The following is an 18,275-nucleotide window of genomic DNA, read 5'->3' on the forward strand; positions in this document are numbered from 1 at the left end:
TAAGCTCAAGCCCCAGGGCTTTTTCAATTTCTGTTTTTGTTTTTGTTTTCCTACCCGGAATGCACTTTTTCTAGATAACCAAATGGCTCACTATCTTACCTTCTTCAAATTTCTGCTCAAATATCATGGTGTCATTGAGGTAGTCACTGATCATACTAAGTTCACCCCTACAATCCCTGTATTTTTTCCTTGCTTTATTTTTTTTATCCAAAGTATGTCACCATGGGCTTCATTATGTTTTATTTGTTTGTTTCATTGTTTTGTTTTGTTTTTATAGTTGTCTAATCCAAGTAAAAAGTTTTCTATATGAGGACAGGAATTTTTCTTTTCTTCCTTTTTCTTTGTTTGTTTGTTTCTTTCTTTCTTTCTTCCCTCCCTCCCTCCCTCCCTCCCTCCCTCCCTCCCTCCCTTCCTTTCTTTTTTGTAAATTAAAGTGCAGGGATTTCTATTGTATTGGTTAGTGTGTTTTCCCAACACCTAGAATAATGTATAGTACATGAACACTGAAAAAAAGATGTAGTGGAATGAATAAATTGCAATTGAGATATTTCTATTTGTTATTTAGCATATCCAGTAACCACTTAGCAACTCCTGCAAACAAAATGATTTTTGGACCATCATTTTATAACTCACTTAGATTCAAGCCATCTTTGTTTCCTCTTATTACTTCACTAATGATCTAGTTCCATATTTCTGTTGAATTTATTATAATTTTTTAAACTTAGAATCTTTTCAATAGATTAATAAATTGCTAACTGGACTCTGTATCTTCAAACTCTGTTTAGTTCTTAGAAAATATCACCAATTCATCTTTCTTGAATTATAAACCCTTCAACAACCATCCCAAATTGTATTAGTTACCATTCAGTGCTACATTGTTACTTTCATTGGCACTAGACACTTTGCCTTTGGTGAGCCCCTTCCTTCACTGAAAAAAATTGATTAATTTTTAAAAATTAAGTACAACTGTATTTGTATGAAGACAAATATGATCGGCCTGAATCATTATCATTATGTTCATTTTTTTAAAATTTAAAAAACACTAAACTTACATTTTTATGTGGCCCTGATGTATTTTGGGCCTTTGACACTGCCTACTCTGCATAACAGATAATAACCCTATATCATTACATACAAAATGAAGTCCTGTCTTTGCAGTATAATCCCAAAATCTCCTGCAGTTGGGTAACTGTCCATATTTCAAATCCCAGCAGAAGTTACATTTTATTCATTACATTTTCCTTAATTGCCATTAATTTACATACTTCTCCAACAATTATTTGTGTAATTAAATGTAAATATTTTTGGTGGAATTTCTTGAATTAATGAAATTTTTCCTAAGTTACTATAATTAATTAACACACACACACACACAATTCTTTGTTAGGTTAAAAATCTTGTACTTATCATTAATATTTTATTTCTAAATAATGGCTGGCAGATTTAATGTAAGGGTATTTACTAATAAAACTGGCTAGTCTCCCTGTGGTTACTGATTTAATTTTTATTTTGCAATAAGTTTTTGCTTCATGACTATATTTCTAGAAGATTGTTTCCAATCTTAATTTTCACAGACATACTTCAATTGTTCTTGCATTAATGAAGGATTAACAACCCCAGATGATCAAGGTGATTTTATTGATGCTAGAGCTGGAACATGTGATTCAAAGTGCTATAAATTACCTTTGTTCATTGTTTTAACCTTTTCTACAATTGTATTTTCTGGTTTCTCTGATGTACCAAGCATCCTGACCATCCTTCGGTATGTATATATTATTCATAATCATTGTTCATTTAATACGTAAAAAGTCAATTTTAGGAAGATTGTTCAATATTGTAGAAAATGATTTACTTTTTTGTTTCAAGGTAGCAACTGCTAGAAAGGAAATTGTTACATTTTCAAAAGTCATATGTATGTGTAATTCTCTATTTTAACTAATTTGTGTAAAGTATATAGATATCACATTTAGTTTGAATTAATTAAATTTAATTTACAACATGGTAAAATATTGAACCTATTTTCCTTTATTAGCTCTATGAATATGTAGTATTGTCAAATGTCTGTTCATATCTTTTGTCTATTTTTACATTGGGTTTTCTGTCTTTTCATTATTGATTTGCAAGACTTCTTTATACATTCTTTATATACTCCAGGTAGGGGGTCATTTGTCATATATATTCATCACAAATATCTTTTCTAACTCTACAGCTTGCCTTTTCATTCTGACAGTGGCATCTTTTGAGTAAAATGAATTAATTTTAATATCCTGTTTAAGAAATCTTTGCCTAATCAAAATCATGAGGATATTTTTTATGTTATTTTAATAAAAGAACATCTAATCAGTAATTCAGCTGGAGATGACTATTTTGTATGAAGTAGGGATTCAGGTTTATTTTTCTCATGTGCATATGGATGTTAGTTGACTCACTACCATTTATTTACAGGCTGTCCTTCCCCACAGCAATGTAGCGATGGTCTCTTTATATGTGGGTCTATTTCCACACTTCATTCAGTTCGATTGATTTATTTGTGCATCACTGCACCAATATTACAATGTCTTGATTGCCCTATATTTTTTGTGAATATTTATGTCAGGCTTTGTTGTAAGCCCATCTTTGAGATTATCTTGGCCATTCTTGGCCCTTTGTATTTCTAAGTGATTAAAATTACTTACTCAGCATAAAAAAAAACATGCTAAGATTTTGATTGGAATGCCTTCTAAACAATTTGAGAGAATTGCTGTACTTCCCAAACGGAGTCTCTTGATCAATCAGTGAGGTATAATTTCTTCATTTATTTAAATCTTCATTTATTTCTTCCAATAATGTTTCATAATTTTTTCATGGTGTAGGTCATATACCTCCTTCATTAGATTCATTCTTAGGTAATTGATGTTTACTATAGCACAGTATAGTATAGTTGTTTATTGCTGGTATGAAGAAATGCAATTCATTTTGTGCTTTTACCTTGTATTTTGTGACTGTGCTCATATTAAGTTTTCATAGTTAGTTGGTAGATTACTTCAAATTCTTTGTGTATATAATTATAATCTGCAAATAACTATTTTTATTTCTTCTTTTCCAACCTTCGTACCTTTTTTAATGCACTGATTAAAGTATCCTGTATAATGCTGAATAGAAGTATGATAGTTACTGTCATTGTTTCTTATGTTCATTAAGATGAAGTCTTCTGATATTTCATTATTAGATTTGAAATTTGCTGTAAATTTCACCATTAAGTGTGGTATTTATACTATCAGAATAAGCCACTTTGCTTCCATTTCTAGTTCACTAAAAATTTTTTTAATAATAAAATTTGAAATTTATCAAATGCATTTATTTGATATATCTATTGAGATTATTACAATATGATATATCTGTTTTATTCTAGGAATAAATTGGATTTGATTCATTTTGCTGATATATTTTAGAGTTTTTGCATCTGTATTCATGAATAAAGTTGCCTTCCAATTTTCCCTTACTATTAATGTACTTCTTTGGTTTTGGCATAAGTGTTATTCTGGCCTCATTATGTGAATTGGGAAGCATTTTCTCTTTTCCTAATATTTGTCCAATTTTATCAAGGTGTGGTATTACTTTTTAAATTAAATCTTTGGAAGAAATCACTGTTATGTGTGCCTGGAAATTTCTTTGTGGGAAGTTTTACATTAAATATTGAATGACTGTGGATGTGGGGACTAATACATTTTTCTGCTTTTATCTTTAAAATTTCAATCATTTTACTTTTGTGTTTATACATTTTTTTTATTTTACTCGCATATATCTTCTGTATATTGCCTTTTCTATCCAAGTGTGCATACTGGAAGTCTTAATACATACTTTTTCTCATTCTTTAAATTCAAATATGCCTTTCAATGTGGTTTTTTTTTATTTGAACCATGTATTATTCAGTATAGTTTAATTTGTAAGCATTTGGAAATTTGTTTGTTATATTTTTATTATTTTAGATTGAGTCCACTGTTTTCTTTTCTTTTTCACTGTTTTCAGAGAACTTATTTTTATTATTTCTTTCCTTGAAAATTTATTTAGACGTACAAATGATTGAAAATTTTTTGTCTATTATTGTGGATTTGTCTATTATTTCTATCATCTTTGCTGTATATATGTTGAATCTATATTAGTTTAAAACAACTTTAGAATTGTTACCACTTCCTGCTTTATTGACCACCTTTATCCTTATGAAATAATCCTCTAATTAACTTTTTGTCTTAGAGTTACTTTTTCTGACTTTAATATTGCTTCATCTGTTATATTTTCATAATGTATAATTTTCTACTTTTACTTTCAATCTTTCTTTGACTGTTTAAGGTATATCTTGTAAGCCACATACAGTTGACTTTTAAAAAATTCAGTTTAACAACTTAATTTTTCAATTAGAGTATATAGACTATTAAATTTTAAATAGTTCCTAATGTTTGCGTTTTCATTTTTTATTTTAGTGTTTGTTTAAATTTTTTTCTACTTGTTCTTTTAGTTCTTTCTTTACTTCTGTTGAATTGAAATAGTTATCTTTAGTTTTCATTTTTTCCCTCTTTATTTTGCTAAATATGTACTATTTTATTCTTCTTGTAGTAGTCACTTTAGACATTACATGAGTATATTATTAGAGTCAAATGGACATTAGCACTTTTGCCACTTCGTGGACAATGTAAGAACGTAGAATACTTTAATTCCATTAGCTAAGTCTCTTCTAAATTTTGTTATTGTTGTCATGTATTTTGGGGCTATGTAAATTTTAAACCGAAAAGGATGTAATTTTATTTATTATATGTTTAATATCATAGCACCAGAATCTTTTCATTTTTTTCTTGCATTTTTTAGGGATCATTTCTTTTCTCCAGAAAATTTTTTTACTGTGGGTCTGCTGAAAATGATTTTTGTTCATTTGTTTTTTCTTTAAAAATGTCTTTATCTACCTCTATTATAAAATTATATTTTGGCTGTTTGTGGAATTCCAAGTTGGTGGCTATTTTCTTTCAGTACTTTAAAGAAGTATTTAACTATCTTACTGATTTCTATGAGAACATTTTATTACTGTTCCTTTGATTGTAATATGCCTTTTACTCTAGATACTTTTAACATTTTCTCCTTGTCTTTTGCTGTCAGCAATTTTACTACGATATTCCTTAATATAATCTTATTTGTCTTTATGTTGCTTGGAGTTTTAAAATTTTCTTGATGGCTTAAAAAATAAGCTTGTTGTTTTTTCCTATTATCTATTAGGATGGCAAGTATATTAGTTTATCTTAAAAAGTTATAACAGGCTTGATGGCTAAAATAACAGAAATTTATTTTCTCACAGTTCTGGAGGCTAAGACTCTGAGATAAAGGTATCGGCAATGGTTGGTTGCTTCTTAGGGCTATGAGGGAAGGACCTCTCTTTGGCTTGTAGATGGCCATCTTCCCCTGAGTCTTCACATTGTCTTTGCTCTGTACATGTCTGTGTCCATATTTCCTCTCTCTATAAGGTCACCAGTCATACTGGATTCGGGCCCACCCAACTGACCTCATTTTAAACTAATTACTTATGTAAAACCATGTCTTCAATATGGTAGCATTCTGAGGTATGGGAGGTTAGGAGTTCAGCATGTAAATTTTGGAGGGGATACAATTCAGCTCATAGCAATAACAAACCACCTCAAATTTAATCACTTAACAACAATTTATCCTTATTTTGCATAGTTCTGAGAGTTGACTGGATTCAATGGGGTGGTTCTTGCTTGGGGTTTCTCATGAGCTTGTGGTCAGTTGGCACATGACTCTTGAGTCATCTGACAGCATGACAGGGCTGGATTTCCAAGATGGCTGACAATTTAGGCAAAATTTTCTGGGAGACTAGTTGGGGCTGTTGATTGGCCATAAGTGGCCCCTTTATGTGACTTGTACTTCTGCTAACTGGGTGCAACAATTTCAAAAGGGTGCATCCCAGCAGCCCAAGTGTTAATGTTCCAAGAGAACCAAGCATAAACTACAAGGCATAAGCTGTAAGGCTTCATTTGACCTAGGCCAGAAGTCCAAGAATGTCACTTTTCTGCATTCTATTTGTCAAAGTCATTATGTTTCAAGAGGAGGTTGATTAGATTCTACCTCTTGATGTCAGGGGCCACATGCATGTATGAGGTAGGGAGGGGAAGAAATCAATGACAGTCACCTTGTGTGATTATCTACCACCATATCTTTCATTGATTTTGTAAAATTCTTAACTATTTTTTCTGCAGATATTGTTTCTGCTCCATTCTTTCTCTACTCATAAATCTTTCATTGTGTCCATGGGTTTCTTATGCTCCTTTACTTTCTATTTTTATTTGTTTTTGTATTCTGTGCTTGAAACTAAAGTTTTTTTATTTATTTATATTCTAATGTACTAATTGTATCTCCACCTGCTTTTCTAGTTACTTATACTTCAGTTTACTAATTCTGTCTTCATCTATGTCTAATTAGCTATTAAATTCACCTATTGAGTTCTTAATTCTAATTGGTGTAATTGTCAGTTATGTAATTTCATTATATTTTAGTAGATTCTAGTTCTCTGATAATATTCTCTACCTTGTCATTTGTTCTCTTGGACATTAATTCCCCAAATTTAAAATCTCTCTCAGATATCTGGTATTTGAATGTGCTATAGAACTATTTATATTGTATTTGTTTTCCTCTGGATCTTGTCTCTTATAATTCCTGTAACACTGGGGGTATAAACAAAGAAGTAATTAAAATGGTAACCTAAAAGTAACCTAAAGGGGTGGGATAGAAATAGGGGTAGATGAGGGAAGGGGTTTAAATAAGCAAGTCTTTCCAGCGTGTTCTCTTTATATTAACATTTATTTGCTTTCTAAGCATGTAACTATACTACAAATTTAACAAATATAGTTTGATCTTTTTAAAAATACAATAAAAGTCAAAGCTAAAGACATAAATTGTGAAATCATTATCAAATAAGTGCTAATTATAGTCATGGAAGTGGAATAGGATGGAGTATTTGTAGCAGGTCTATGCTCCTACAGAGCATAACTAGAAAAGCAGGGTTAGATGATAAAAATCATATGTTTAAAGTCAGAAAGCAGCAGAGGACTAGAGGCATTAAAATTCCAGAGAGAGCAGAGGCTTTTAGAGGTGGATAGGGATCTAAAGCTGTCTCTGAGGTTCTTGCCATCTCTTGATGAGAGATAAATGCTGACAATCAAGACTAGGTTCAACTTGTGGTCCTGTCAAAATGTCCACAGAGACATTTGGTCCACTCCAAAAAGTTCTTGATATTTGGTCCTGTCTAAAACTTTCACAGAGGTATTTAATTCATAGTTAATATAAATCCCACTCTTCTGCAAATTTGATCCCAGACCCATCTACCTCCCCCATATGCCATTACCAGCTAGGCTACCAAGGCAGGAAGGCTATTATTGTCAATACAGCCACAATACAATTATCGGAATACAATTATTGGGCTAATAAAACATGATAGTATTTTTTATGTATTAATTCTGTAAACCAAAAGTAGAAATAAATATAATGGGCTCTTTGAACTTAGGGATGTTTTCTAAGTGTGGTTGTTTTTGACAAGACCAAGTATTAAGGGCAATTTGGTGTGGACCAAATATATTGTGGACGTTTTGGACAGGACCCAATGTCCTGCAAGGCTAGGTCCAGGTAGAAGGGCACTACTGGGAAACAAGCAAACTGGCAAAGTTTTTGGTGATCACATGGGGCTAAGAATTACAAAATTCCTTTTCCATTGGAAAAATTTTCTGAAATATGAAGGTGTGTAAGGCTTAAGTCTAAACAGAAAAGTATCATGATTTGTCTGTATCTCTATGTCAATGTTCTTATTAAGAAAAACTAGTTCTTCCATTCTTTCCCTTCCATCTCTTATTATTTTAACATGTTTATGTCTTCTCAACTTTGATAGTCACCATGGATTCAAACAAGAAGGTAGAAGAGCACTTTAAGGAAAAAAGAAAAAAAAAAGAGGAATAAAAATGACCAGGTTCCTGCTGCCATGATGGACATTTGAGGGTGGATAGACAGGGGGAAAAAGTACTTAAAAGTAATATTAAAACATGCTACAAAGAAAAAAGAGAAAAATTCAATGAGAACATTATAGGATGATCTAACTTAGTCTGGGGATTCAGAGAGGGTATGCCTGAAGAAATGACACTTAAACTAGGCCCTAAAGGATGGGAGATGGTCTCCCCACTGGGAGACTACAGTGGTCTCACACAGTGGGACCAATGTGTGCAAAGATTCTGAAGTAGCTTTATAAGGCTATTGTATTTTAGAATGTGGTGAACAAGGGTGAAGATAAAGGCAAAAACTGTGACGTGGCATGGAGTAAGACTAATGGAATCAGGTGACCCTTGTAAATTTTTTTTTGCAATCCTAGATTTTATCCTAAGAACAATGGGAAGCCATTGAAGGATCCTAGTGGAGCAGTGAAATAATCAGAATTTCACCTTAAAAAAATCACTATGGCTCTTATATGGAGAGTGGACTAAAAGGATAAGGATGGTTGTTGGGAGGTAAATTAGGAAGTTATTTCAGTTTTTTGTTTTTTTCAGGCAAAAAATACAGGCTTGGAATTAGAGATGAAAATCAGAGAAAGAGATATGACAAGGAATTATTTCTAAAAATAACAGTATTTGATTATTGATTGTCTGTGGTGAATGAGGAAAAGGATGGTATAAAGGATGCATCTTTCCAGGTTTTGGATTTGACAACTGCATGGATGATGGTTTCACTTCTTATGATAGGGAGTGCTAGGGGAAGAGTGGCTAGGGGAAGAGTGAAAATATAAATATAGAATTTGTAAGAGAGAGTAGAGGCTGCCTTTTACATTTTGGAAGAGTATTAACCAATTTTTTGTTTACGCTATGAAATTCTGAAGTCATCCTGAAATAGCCTTACTTGTTAACAGAATACAAAAAAACCTTCTCCTTTTTGTTAAAACTGTGTAGTTTTTCATTAAAATTTTGTTCTTTTATTCCTATCTATTATTTATTTTTGTGCTGTTCATTTAATTGATTTTGGAAAATCCTGAGAATCATTAATCTTTTCATCTTGCTTTGTATATCAGAAAGAGGGTTATAATCAAACTGAAGATATATACATACTTCTTAATGATTATACTTACGGGTTATGGTCTACGCTATAGAAACTTTAGAGAGCACCAGAATCATATTACATCTAAGAAAACTACTTATGCTAAATGAAATAGAACACTCAATTATAGGTGGGCATATGACCATTTCCATTTTATACCAAAAACTTCATACGAAAGTGTGGTTCTAAAATGTGACACTTCACTTCTTTTACCTCTCTTTAATGAATCTGCTTGTAATAAAAGTTTTTATTACTTTTTATTTTAAAATGTCAGTATCATTTGAGAATTGGTTTTCATTTTCCTAGTAGTAAGCATTTGAGGGAACAATATATATATTTTTTCCAGGTTTATATAGGTGGAATTATCTCACTTTTTGCAAAATAGTCACAAAATACTGTATGTATGCTACATTTTAACAAATTGAGTAATTTTGGGTACAAATATTGAACATACTGGTTTGTTGTTTGAGTCATAGAACAAGTAAACAAAAGTAAGCATAGTTTATTTAAAATATCCACTTAAAGTGTAGTTTTTATTGTTTACTTCCTAAAATGTTGATTATTTTTTATTGTATTTTCAATTTATTTTTCAAACTGCAATATGTAATGTTATGCATTATTTTCCCCTTTTAAACAAATGGTTTAATCAGTAGGAAATACAGAGACCTTCATTGTTTTTTTATTTGGGAAAGTTATTTTTCATTTATTTTAGCTTTTGAATAGTGAGGGCAGTAGTGAGAGGCCCATGAGGAAAAAAAGATGACACCCTCAAATTAGGACAATTCAATTAAGATTTTAAAAAGTGGCTATTTAAAATGCGGGCAGGGTTTAAGGAATCCCAAGGTATAGTGCAGTACCTCTGGTGTCTTACCACCCCAGGCCAAAGGAAAACAACAGTAGAAAGGAGAGAGACCTGTAGGGGTGACATCTTTGTCTTGGCATCCAGTCAGCCTGACATAACTCTGCAGGAATGGAGCCTGGGAATGAAGACCTCGATCTCACTTTTCTTCCTCACTCCAGAGCACAACAATGGCAGAACCCAATTAGAAGCCAGAAGGCGAAAGAGCCTACTGGTGCAGTCCATTTAGGTCAGCCTCCCGGGGCACAGAGCAAGGTAGAGAAGGGTAGAGAGTGGATCTCACATGGACAAGTAGAAGAATCTGAAGCAATGGGTGTGTACTACAGAATGAAAAAAGAGAAGTGAGAAAGCTAGTGCTATGATTTTTTTTTCTGTTTTCCAACAAAGGAAAAGAAGGCTGGGGTGGAGCATTTCGGCCATAACTGCTTCCTCTTTGTAAGGAGCAAAATGCTTTGGAATTGGATGGAAAGGGACAGGATAAGGAGAAATGGAAGGAGTTGCAGTTCTTTAATTCAACCAGATTGAACTCTGTTAACTGGCTAAAGGTTCTTGGTCTAATTGATACACTGGGAAAAAAAATTAATCTTGAACTTGGAAAACATTCTCTATAGCTAATGATGATGCTTTGATGATGCCATTGCTGTTTACTTGCAGGATTGTACCTGACAAACAGCGTTCTCTGGCCCTGGGTATCAGCAATGTGATTTTGAAAGTATTTGGTATGGACTTTTGGCAATCTTTCATTACATTGAAATGTTCATTTTTTTGATACATGTATGTGTCTACATGTATATTTATTCAAATAAATAATAATGGTAAACTGAAATAAACAAGTGAATGGGAGAGCTGCTTTGCAGAATTTAGGAGACAATACTTAATGTAAAAAGACAATGCCTAATGTAAAGCCCATCCTAACTGTCATATAAAACATGCATTAATATTGTATTCTATTAGAAGAGGCAGTCTCTTTGATCAGAAGCATGCTCATCAAGCTATACAAGTGGTTTGGTAAGCTGAAATAAAATGCTTATGTAAGTATATCAACTACACGTTGCTAGCATGTTTGGGAAGTCACCAACCTAGACTAGTGCTTTTAAACATTTCATTACCAAATAAATTGAATCTGATGTTTTAAGGATTTTTATCCAAATAAAAAAATGGTTTTGCTGAGGGTAACGCACTCTGTACTGCAGGCTTTCTTAAAATAGCAAAAGCTACCTTTCAAATCCACATTAGGACTATATTCGGACCCTTGATTCAAGAAGTTGATTCAAAATATTGGTGGGGTAAGGAAATAAGATTGGACTGGATTGAAGACTGAAAGATATATGATAAATGGAATAAAAAATGTAGAGAATTTTAAGTGTGGCTCTGATATGGATCAGAGAAATCATTCTATAGTTAGATCACTCTGTGGGTTAAAATTAGCTTTTTTGATTGAGAAAAATTAGAGCATATTTTTATGGTGGATAATGATCCACTAGATAAGGACAGATTTGTAATGGAAGAGGGTAAGTAATAGCAAGCGCAGAGACATTTGCCTGCATCAGAAAGGAACCCAGCAAAATGATGCATTTTTGAATGGGAGGAGGTAGATTAAGATATTTTAGATATAGATTGTCTCTAGATCTTGCAGGGTTTCACCATCAGAGAATTTAGAGGATAAATATCATCTGATTTACATTTAAAAGGTAACTCTTCTGTTGGAGGGAGAAATACTTATAGACGATTATGTGGAGGAAAAGAAAATGGAGCCTTTTGCTGAGATATGTCATAATTACATTAAATTGGATTCTGGGAGTTGTAGGTGAAAAATCAACATATCCAAGATATATTTGGAGTTGCTTTTACAAAGGTTTATCATGAATTGGGAAAATATGGTGGGGAATAGAAAAAATGAGTAGTAGGCCTAATATTTTCACCTTGAAAAATTATAAGCAGCATGCCAGCACTCCCTGAGATAGGGATTTCTGGTGTTGTATAGTGGTCTTTGGCAGGAATCAAGAGTTGTGAGGCAGTCACCCCAATAAACTTTAATTAAAAAAAAAATGAGTTGTGAAGCATGAGGGCTCTGATAATTTCTTAAGGGAGATGGTCAATCATTAGGCATGTTCTTAGAACCTGGTTCTGATGACTTTGGGGTGGCTATTTTTTTCTTTTTCTTTTTTTTAATGACTGTTCATTTACTTTTAGCTACAAATGACATTGTTGCTGAGGAAATACTGTCTCTGAGTATATAGAGATTTCCCTCAGGCAGCACACAACTGTTCCTCTGGGTAGAGGTCAGCTAAATCTAGGGATACTATTAACATACCAAAGCGTTTATACTTTAAGTTATTTTTCTCAATCTCTTGATAAATAATAGATATCATTTAGATTATGAAACTGAAATTTCAGTTATTAAAAATTTCATAATTTGAAATCTTTGGAGGTACACTGAGTTTTCAAAATCAGTATTTAGTATCTCCATTTGAAATACTTTCTCCTAAATTTTTAATTAAAAACTTAACAACAGTTTTGAGATGTCAAATAAATAAGAACATGTACACCATTCTAAAAAGATTGCAAATCTACCAATTTTTTATACTTACAAGGAAAGGACTTTTTGAAAACACGTTGTTTCTAGTTATTAACAATCCTATAAGTAAATTCTTAATTTTAAATGATATATTTACAATGAGGATGACTAAATGTATAAGTTTAATTTTAGGATGAAAATTATTCTGATACCAACCTATAGTGTTTTCATGGAGAATTTACAATCATTGCATTTTTCATAGGAAGTATGCCTGGACCAGTAGTTTTTAAAATGGTTGGAGAAAGTTTTTGCACCTTTCGGGCTGTTGAAGGCTGTAGAAAAGCAGGAGGTTGTCGGATCTATAGTACAACAAAAATGGCCTCCCTATTTGTAGGAATATGTAAGTGACATCTATTGAAGAAATATAGAAATATAGTAAAATTTTAAAAACTTATGGTTATTTATACTTGTATAAGGTACAGTAATAATAAACTATGAACATATGGATACTTTATGATTAAAGAAGCCTTATATTATTATATAGAAAATATTTGGACACTAAAGTACTATGGAATTTATGTAAATATTTGAGTCACTGCATTAAATATATAATTGTTTTATGTTATTCCTGAGTAAGGGTGATAATTAGCAGAGTTTCAATTTGGGAAGTAATTTTGCCTGTACACTTATATAACCAAGTTGTTTGACCTTGTGACCTTTCCATTTCCACAGTAAAAGATCGGATTATTTAAAATATTTTTTTTTTTTGCTCCAATAAAGATCATCAAGATACTCTTACCCACTTAAATGTAATTTTCATATTGTTTCTTTTGCTCAGTGCTTGTGTAGTATTCAGTATTTGTTGAACAAACAAGAGATACAGGGAATTGGGATGCTATGGTGGTGTAAGCTGGGGTCAAAGTGTATGGAAAGATGAGAGGTGCTTGTATTACTTTCGAAAATTCACTAGGTTTTCCTGGATCTCAACGTATTCATCTGTAAAATTAAGATTTTGGACTACATCATTTCTGAAGTTTTAATCATCACTAACACTGAATGATTTTATTGTATAGATGCTATTGGTGTGATAAATATTTTAAAGTGTTTATAAGTTTTGTGATTTTATTAAGTGGGTTCAGTAATTCACAGAACCACATAATGATAGACTCTAATATCTAACAGTAATGAATACCTGCTTGATAAGCAATGCCTTCTAACTCAGAAGTCAATGATCCAGCAAACTTAGTAAACTCTTAAAACCAACTAAAGTGAAACGTAAGAAAAATATTTCAAACTCAAAACTGACATTTAAGAAGTCAAAGTGAATTTCTCAGAGATAATTCAGTGAAACTAGGCATTGTTCTTAAGCAAGTCCTTTTAAAACAATGCTGAGCCTTTTAATTTTTATTTTAGATATAACTGTAACATGCTTAACTATTTTCAAACATAGAACATAATTGAGCAAATTGATAAACTACTAGAGAACCTGCTAAGGAGTTACTAAAAGGAGATAACAATAATAAAGAACATAAGAAATTATAATAAGAGAGGGCAAACACAGGAAACTGTAATAGGAATATGCATTTATGGCAATATTGTGTAAGCTAGTATATTTGAAAGTGTATTCTATGAATCATTTGAATCAGGAAAACTTGGAGTGTTTGCTAAATTATAAGTTCCAAGGTCCTGAATTAGAATAGCAGGGATTAGTTGTAGGCATGTGCATTTTTAATAAAGCACCTCGGGTGATTTTAACCACAGTAAACTTTGAAGCTATATGAAACACTCTAAAGCTGTACTGTCCAATATGGTACACATTAACTATCTGTAGCTAAATTTAAATTAAATAAAACTAAATGCAATTTAAAATTCAATTTCACAGTAACAATACGTAGCTAAATTTCACATGCTTAATGGTCATATTTGCCCACTCTACTGGACAGTGCAGATGTAGAACACTGCCATTGTCACAGAATGGCTATACACACCACCACTCTAGAACAAGACTTATTCAACAGGCGTCCATGAACCCTAGGAGCCCACACTGAACTAGCATATTTTTCAAATCCTAAAGTTCTATTTTTATGTTGCATGTCCAAAAATGTTTTCCCTGTGGAGGAAGGCTGTGACATTCATCAGATTCTCAAAGGTTTTAATCACTCAAAAAGTTGGTAAAACATTTATTATATTAATCCATCAGATGCCTTTGGTAGCAAAGAAATTCTTCTGAGCTTTCTCAAATCTTAAGGTTTCATTGGGAGGACTCATTATGGACCTTTTACCTTAAATGAAGGATTCCATCAGTTCTAGTTTAATGGGTAGAGAGATGATTTCTCAGTCTTTTGTAACATTTTCCATTTAACTTGCCATGTTTACCCTTCATCGGGGTTTTTTTTTTTTTTGGTAGAATTTTTATTGAAATATAATATGTATTATATATATTCAGTACAGACTACATATTATAAATATATAGCTCAACACATTTTTATGAAGTTAACACACCTGTAATTAGCATTCATATCAATAAATACAACATATTAGAATTAATGAATTTAGTAAAGTTGCTTAATATACAATCAATATAAAATAGTTGATTGTGTTTCTATATATTAAGCACAACCAAATACAAACATATAGTAACACAAAAAAGTCAAGTACCAAGAAAAAAAAAATCTGCTGAATGCCGTATAAAACCTGTACACCGACGACTACAGATTTTATTAGAGAAACACTAAAACATAAGTAAATGAAAAAAATGTATCATATTTATAGATAGGAAGATTTTAAAATGCCACTTTTCCTAAATTAATCTATACATCAAGTGATCACAAACAAAATCCCAGACGGTATTTTTTTTAAACTGACAAGGGACTTGAATTTCATATGAAAGCCAAAGGGCCAAAAATTATCAAGAAAATCTTGAAGATGAAACAAAATTAAAGGATACATTCTATCAAATATCAATACCTATTATCAAGCTATAATAATTAATATAGTAGGGTACTGGTGCAAGTGTCATCATACCAGTGAAACAGACTAGAGAATCCAGAAACAAATCCACACATGCACCCTTAATTTATTTGTAGCAAAGGAAGGAAACACTGCAATAGTAAAAAGATGGTATTAAGATGGTCTTTTAAATAAAGGGTAATGAGTCATTTTATATATGCATATAAAATGTATCTTCACTCCTACCTCAAGTCATATACAAAAATCAATTCTAGATGCATATCTAAATGTCAAATATAAAAAACACACACAATAAAGCCTTTGAGAAAAACAAGAGAATATCTCCATGGCCTTGGAGTAGGAAGAGATTGCACAAACAGGATACAAAAATCACTAGCTATAAAAGAAAAAATCAAACTATATTAAAATTAATACCTTCTGATCATCAAAAGAATTAAGAGATAGAAAAGACAGCTGCAGTGTAGAATGCAGTGCAAAAGGCATAAAAGTGAAAAAGAACTAAAGTCCAAAATATATAAAGAACTCCTACAAATCAATAACAGGCAAAGGTTAGGTAACAATAGAAAAGTGGACAAAAGACTTGAAAGAAGGTTCACAGAATTGGATAACCCAATAGCCAATAAACAATGGAATGGATAAGTTGTGATAAAATCAATAATGGAGTACTATACAATGACAGGGAAAGGTACACGATTACATAAATATGGATAAGTCACACCAAAATAATTTTGAAACTAAATAAATATAAATTAGTATGCACTGTATGATTCCACTTACATAATTTTGACATGCTATGTTATACTTGAGAGGCACACAAAATCAACTGTCTTGGTTGGGTTAGTGAATTTGAGGAAACATGAGGAGTGCTTCTGGGATATTGACAGTGTTTTGTTCTTGATCCAGATGCTAGTCACACTGCTTAGTTTGTGAAAAATACTTCAAGCAGTACCCAAAAAATTGATATGTAATTAATACACAATTATGTAATATAGATCTTAGGTTTTTGCTTTGATGGCTTTTGATAATTGAATGCACCTGTGGAACCAGCGCCCAAAATAAGGTGTAGAAATTTCCCTTATTCCCCTTTCTAATCAGTGTTACTCTTCCAAAGGTAAAGCTCTTTCAGATGTGTATTACAATACATTGGGTTTTTGCCTGTTCTAGAAATATATGCATCTGTGATACAGGGATACTGGATTATTTGTTTTTGTCTGTGTCGCTTAATGTTATGCTTTGGGGAGATTCATCGTGCTAGTCCATAGCAGTAGTTTGTGCTTTAAAAAATTTTTCTGAGCACGATTTCATTTTGTGAATATACTACAGCTTATTCATTCTCATTAATGTACATCTGAGTTGTTTACAATGTGTGGCTATTATAAATAAATGTGTAAAATATTGTTATTATAAATGCCATAGACTCATTAATGTTTCCAATTTTATCTTTTGAAACCACTATAATTGATATTGTCAAGTAATTGATATTGTTGCTCTAAAATATTCTTTACTTTAATTAACAGGGTTATTTGCTTCCCAAGTTCAAGTATTAACTTGAACTTTCTGAAACTTGAAACATGAAAATGAATTAAAACTCCTACAGATATCAATTAGTATTTCTAAAATATTCTATTTTTCAAAAATGATGAATATTTCAAAAAGAGTAAAGCTGCATGAAATGACTTAAACAGGTTCCAGTTCCTATTGATAGTTAAGTTTTGAACGTAGAAATGCATTTTACTGTTTTTGAATTAAGGCATACTGTGAAATAATAGCACACCTTGCATTTTTTGGTGGGCTGTATGTTTAAGAATTCTAAAAGGTCTTGTAAACATTTAAAAAATCTCTTTAAATAACCTGATATGTTTATGACATTAATTACATTCTACAATTGGGAAATTGGTAACTTTAGAGATAAAATGTACTTACCTTTTCTTTGGTAAATGGCATTCTTTCCACAAATATTTTTGCTCTAAAATAATTGATGCATCTGATGGTTGTATTTTTTTTTGTTTAATTTAGGTTTTTTTTGCAAAGTGTTAGCTATCATCTTCACTGCTATTGCATTTAGCCAATACAAATATTTACTAAAGGAAAACAGTGCCAACACGCCTATACCTGTGAAGAATCTAACAGTAAAAAAAAAAGAAAAAGGAAAGAACTGATTTATAACTGGATCATCATTGTGTAAGAATTACACATTATCAGTCCATCAGTGGAATATTATATTAATAAAATTTAAAACAATGTAATATAGTTACATGTTTAATAAATGAATATGATTCATCTGATCCTGTAAGTTTTGTTACATTTTTAATACAAATATAATAATAGTCTTTGTGTTTTCAATTTTTAAAAGATATTCTAAGATAAACATATAATACTTTTAATAGAAAGATAATACTTTGAAAGAAAAGGATAAAGTGGAAGTGGGAAAATACACATAAGTTAATTCTGATTATAGTGATATATTAGTTATTGGCCTTTGGTTATATGAGATTACTTAGGTTTCATATGTTTTATTCTTGTTACTTTTCATTTGCACCATGAATGTTTATTTCTCAATAATTTTTAAAAATAAAATTTAATTTGCCAATCAATTTCATATAATAAAAATTTAAATTAAGGTTATATTTTTTTCTCCAAAAGAAAACAATTTTAAACCTTTTGGAAATTAACATTTTATTTATCTTTTATTTGATCGTGGAGAGATTTCCTCAGAAAATTTCTCAGGTCAATTGGCCAGTTTGCAATACACACTATTTTCCATGGTCTTTCAATTTTATCAGACATAAAATCGAATATGATCATATACATTTCTAT

At 31.4% G+C, this 18,275-nt stretch overlaps 1 protein-coding gene across 1 annotated transcript in view; it reads left to right on the forward strand.

Annotated features, from left to right (window-relative positions):
* Window positions 1-17,617, forward strand: part of LOC109445533 (solute carrier organic anion transporter family member 6A1) — a 101,774-nt gene extending 84,157 nt beyond the window's left edge. Inside the window, exons 12-15 of the mRNA XM_019727993.2 lie at window positions 1,575-1,762; window positions 10,625-10,689; window positions 12,751-12,888; window positions 17,475-17,617. Of these exons, the coding sequence (XP_019583552.2) occupies window positions 1,575-1,762; window positions 10,625-10,689; window positions 12,751-12,888; window positions 17,475-17,617 (534 nt within the window). The remainder of the gene's footprint in view (window positions 1-1,574; window positions 1,763-10,624; window positions 10,690-12,750; window positions 12,889-17,474) is intronic.
* The last annotated feature ends 658 nt before the right edge of the window (window positions 17,618-18,275 follow it).

Source organism: Rhinolophus sinicus, linkage group LG03, assembly GCF_036562045.2.
Source record: "Rhinolophus sinicus isolate RSC01 linkage group LG03, ASM3656204v1, whole genome shotgun sequence".
Classification (NCBI taxonomy): domain Eukaryota; kingdom Metazoa; phylum Chordata; class Mammalia; order Chiroptera; family Rhinolophidae; genus Rhinolophus; species Rhinolophus sinicus.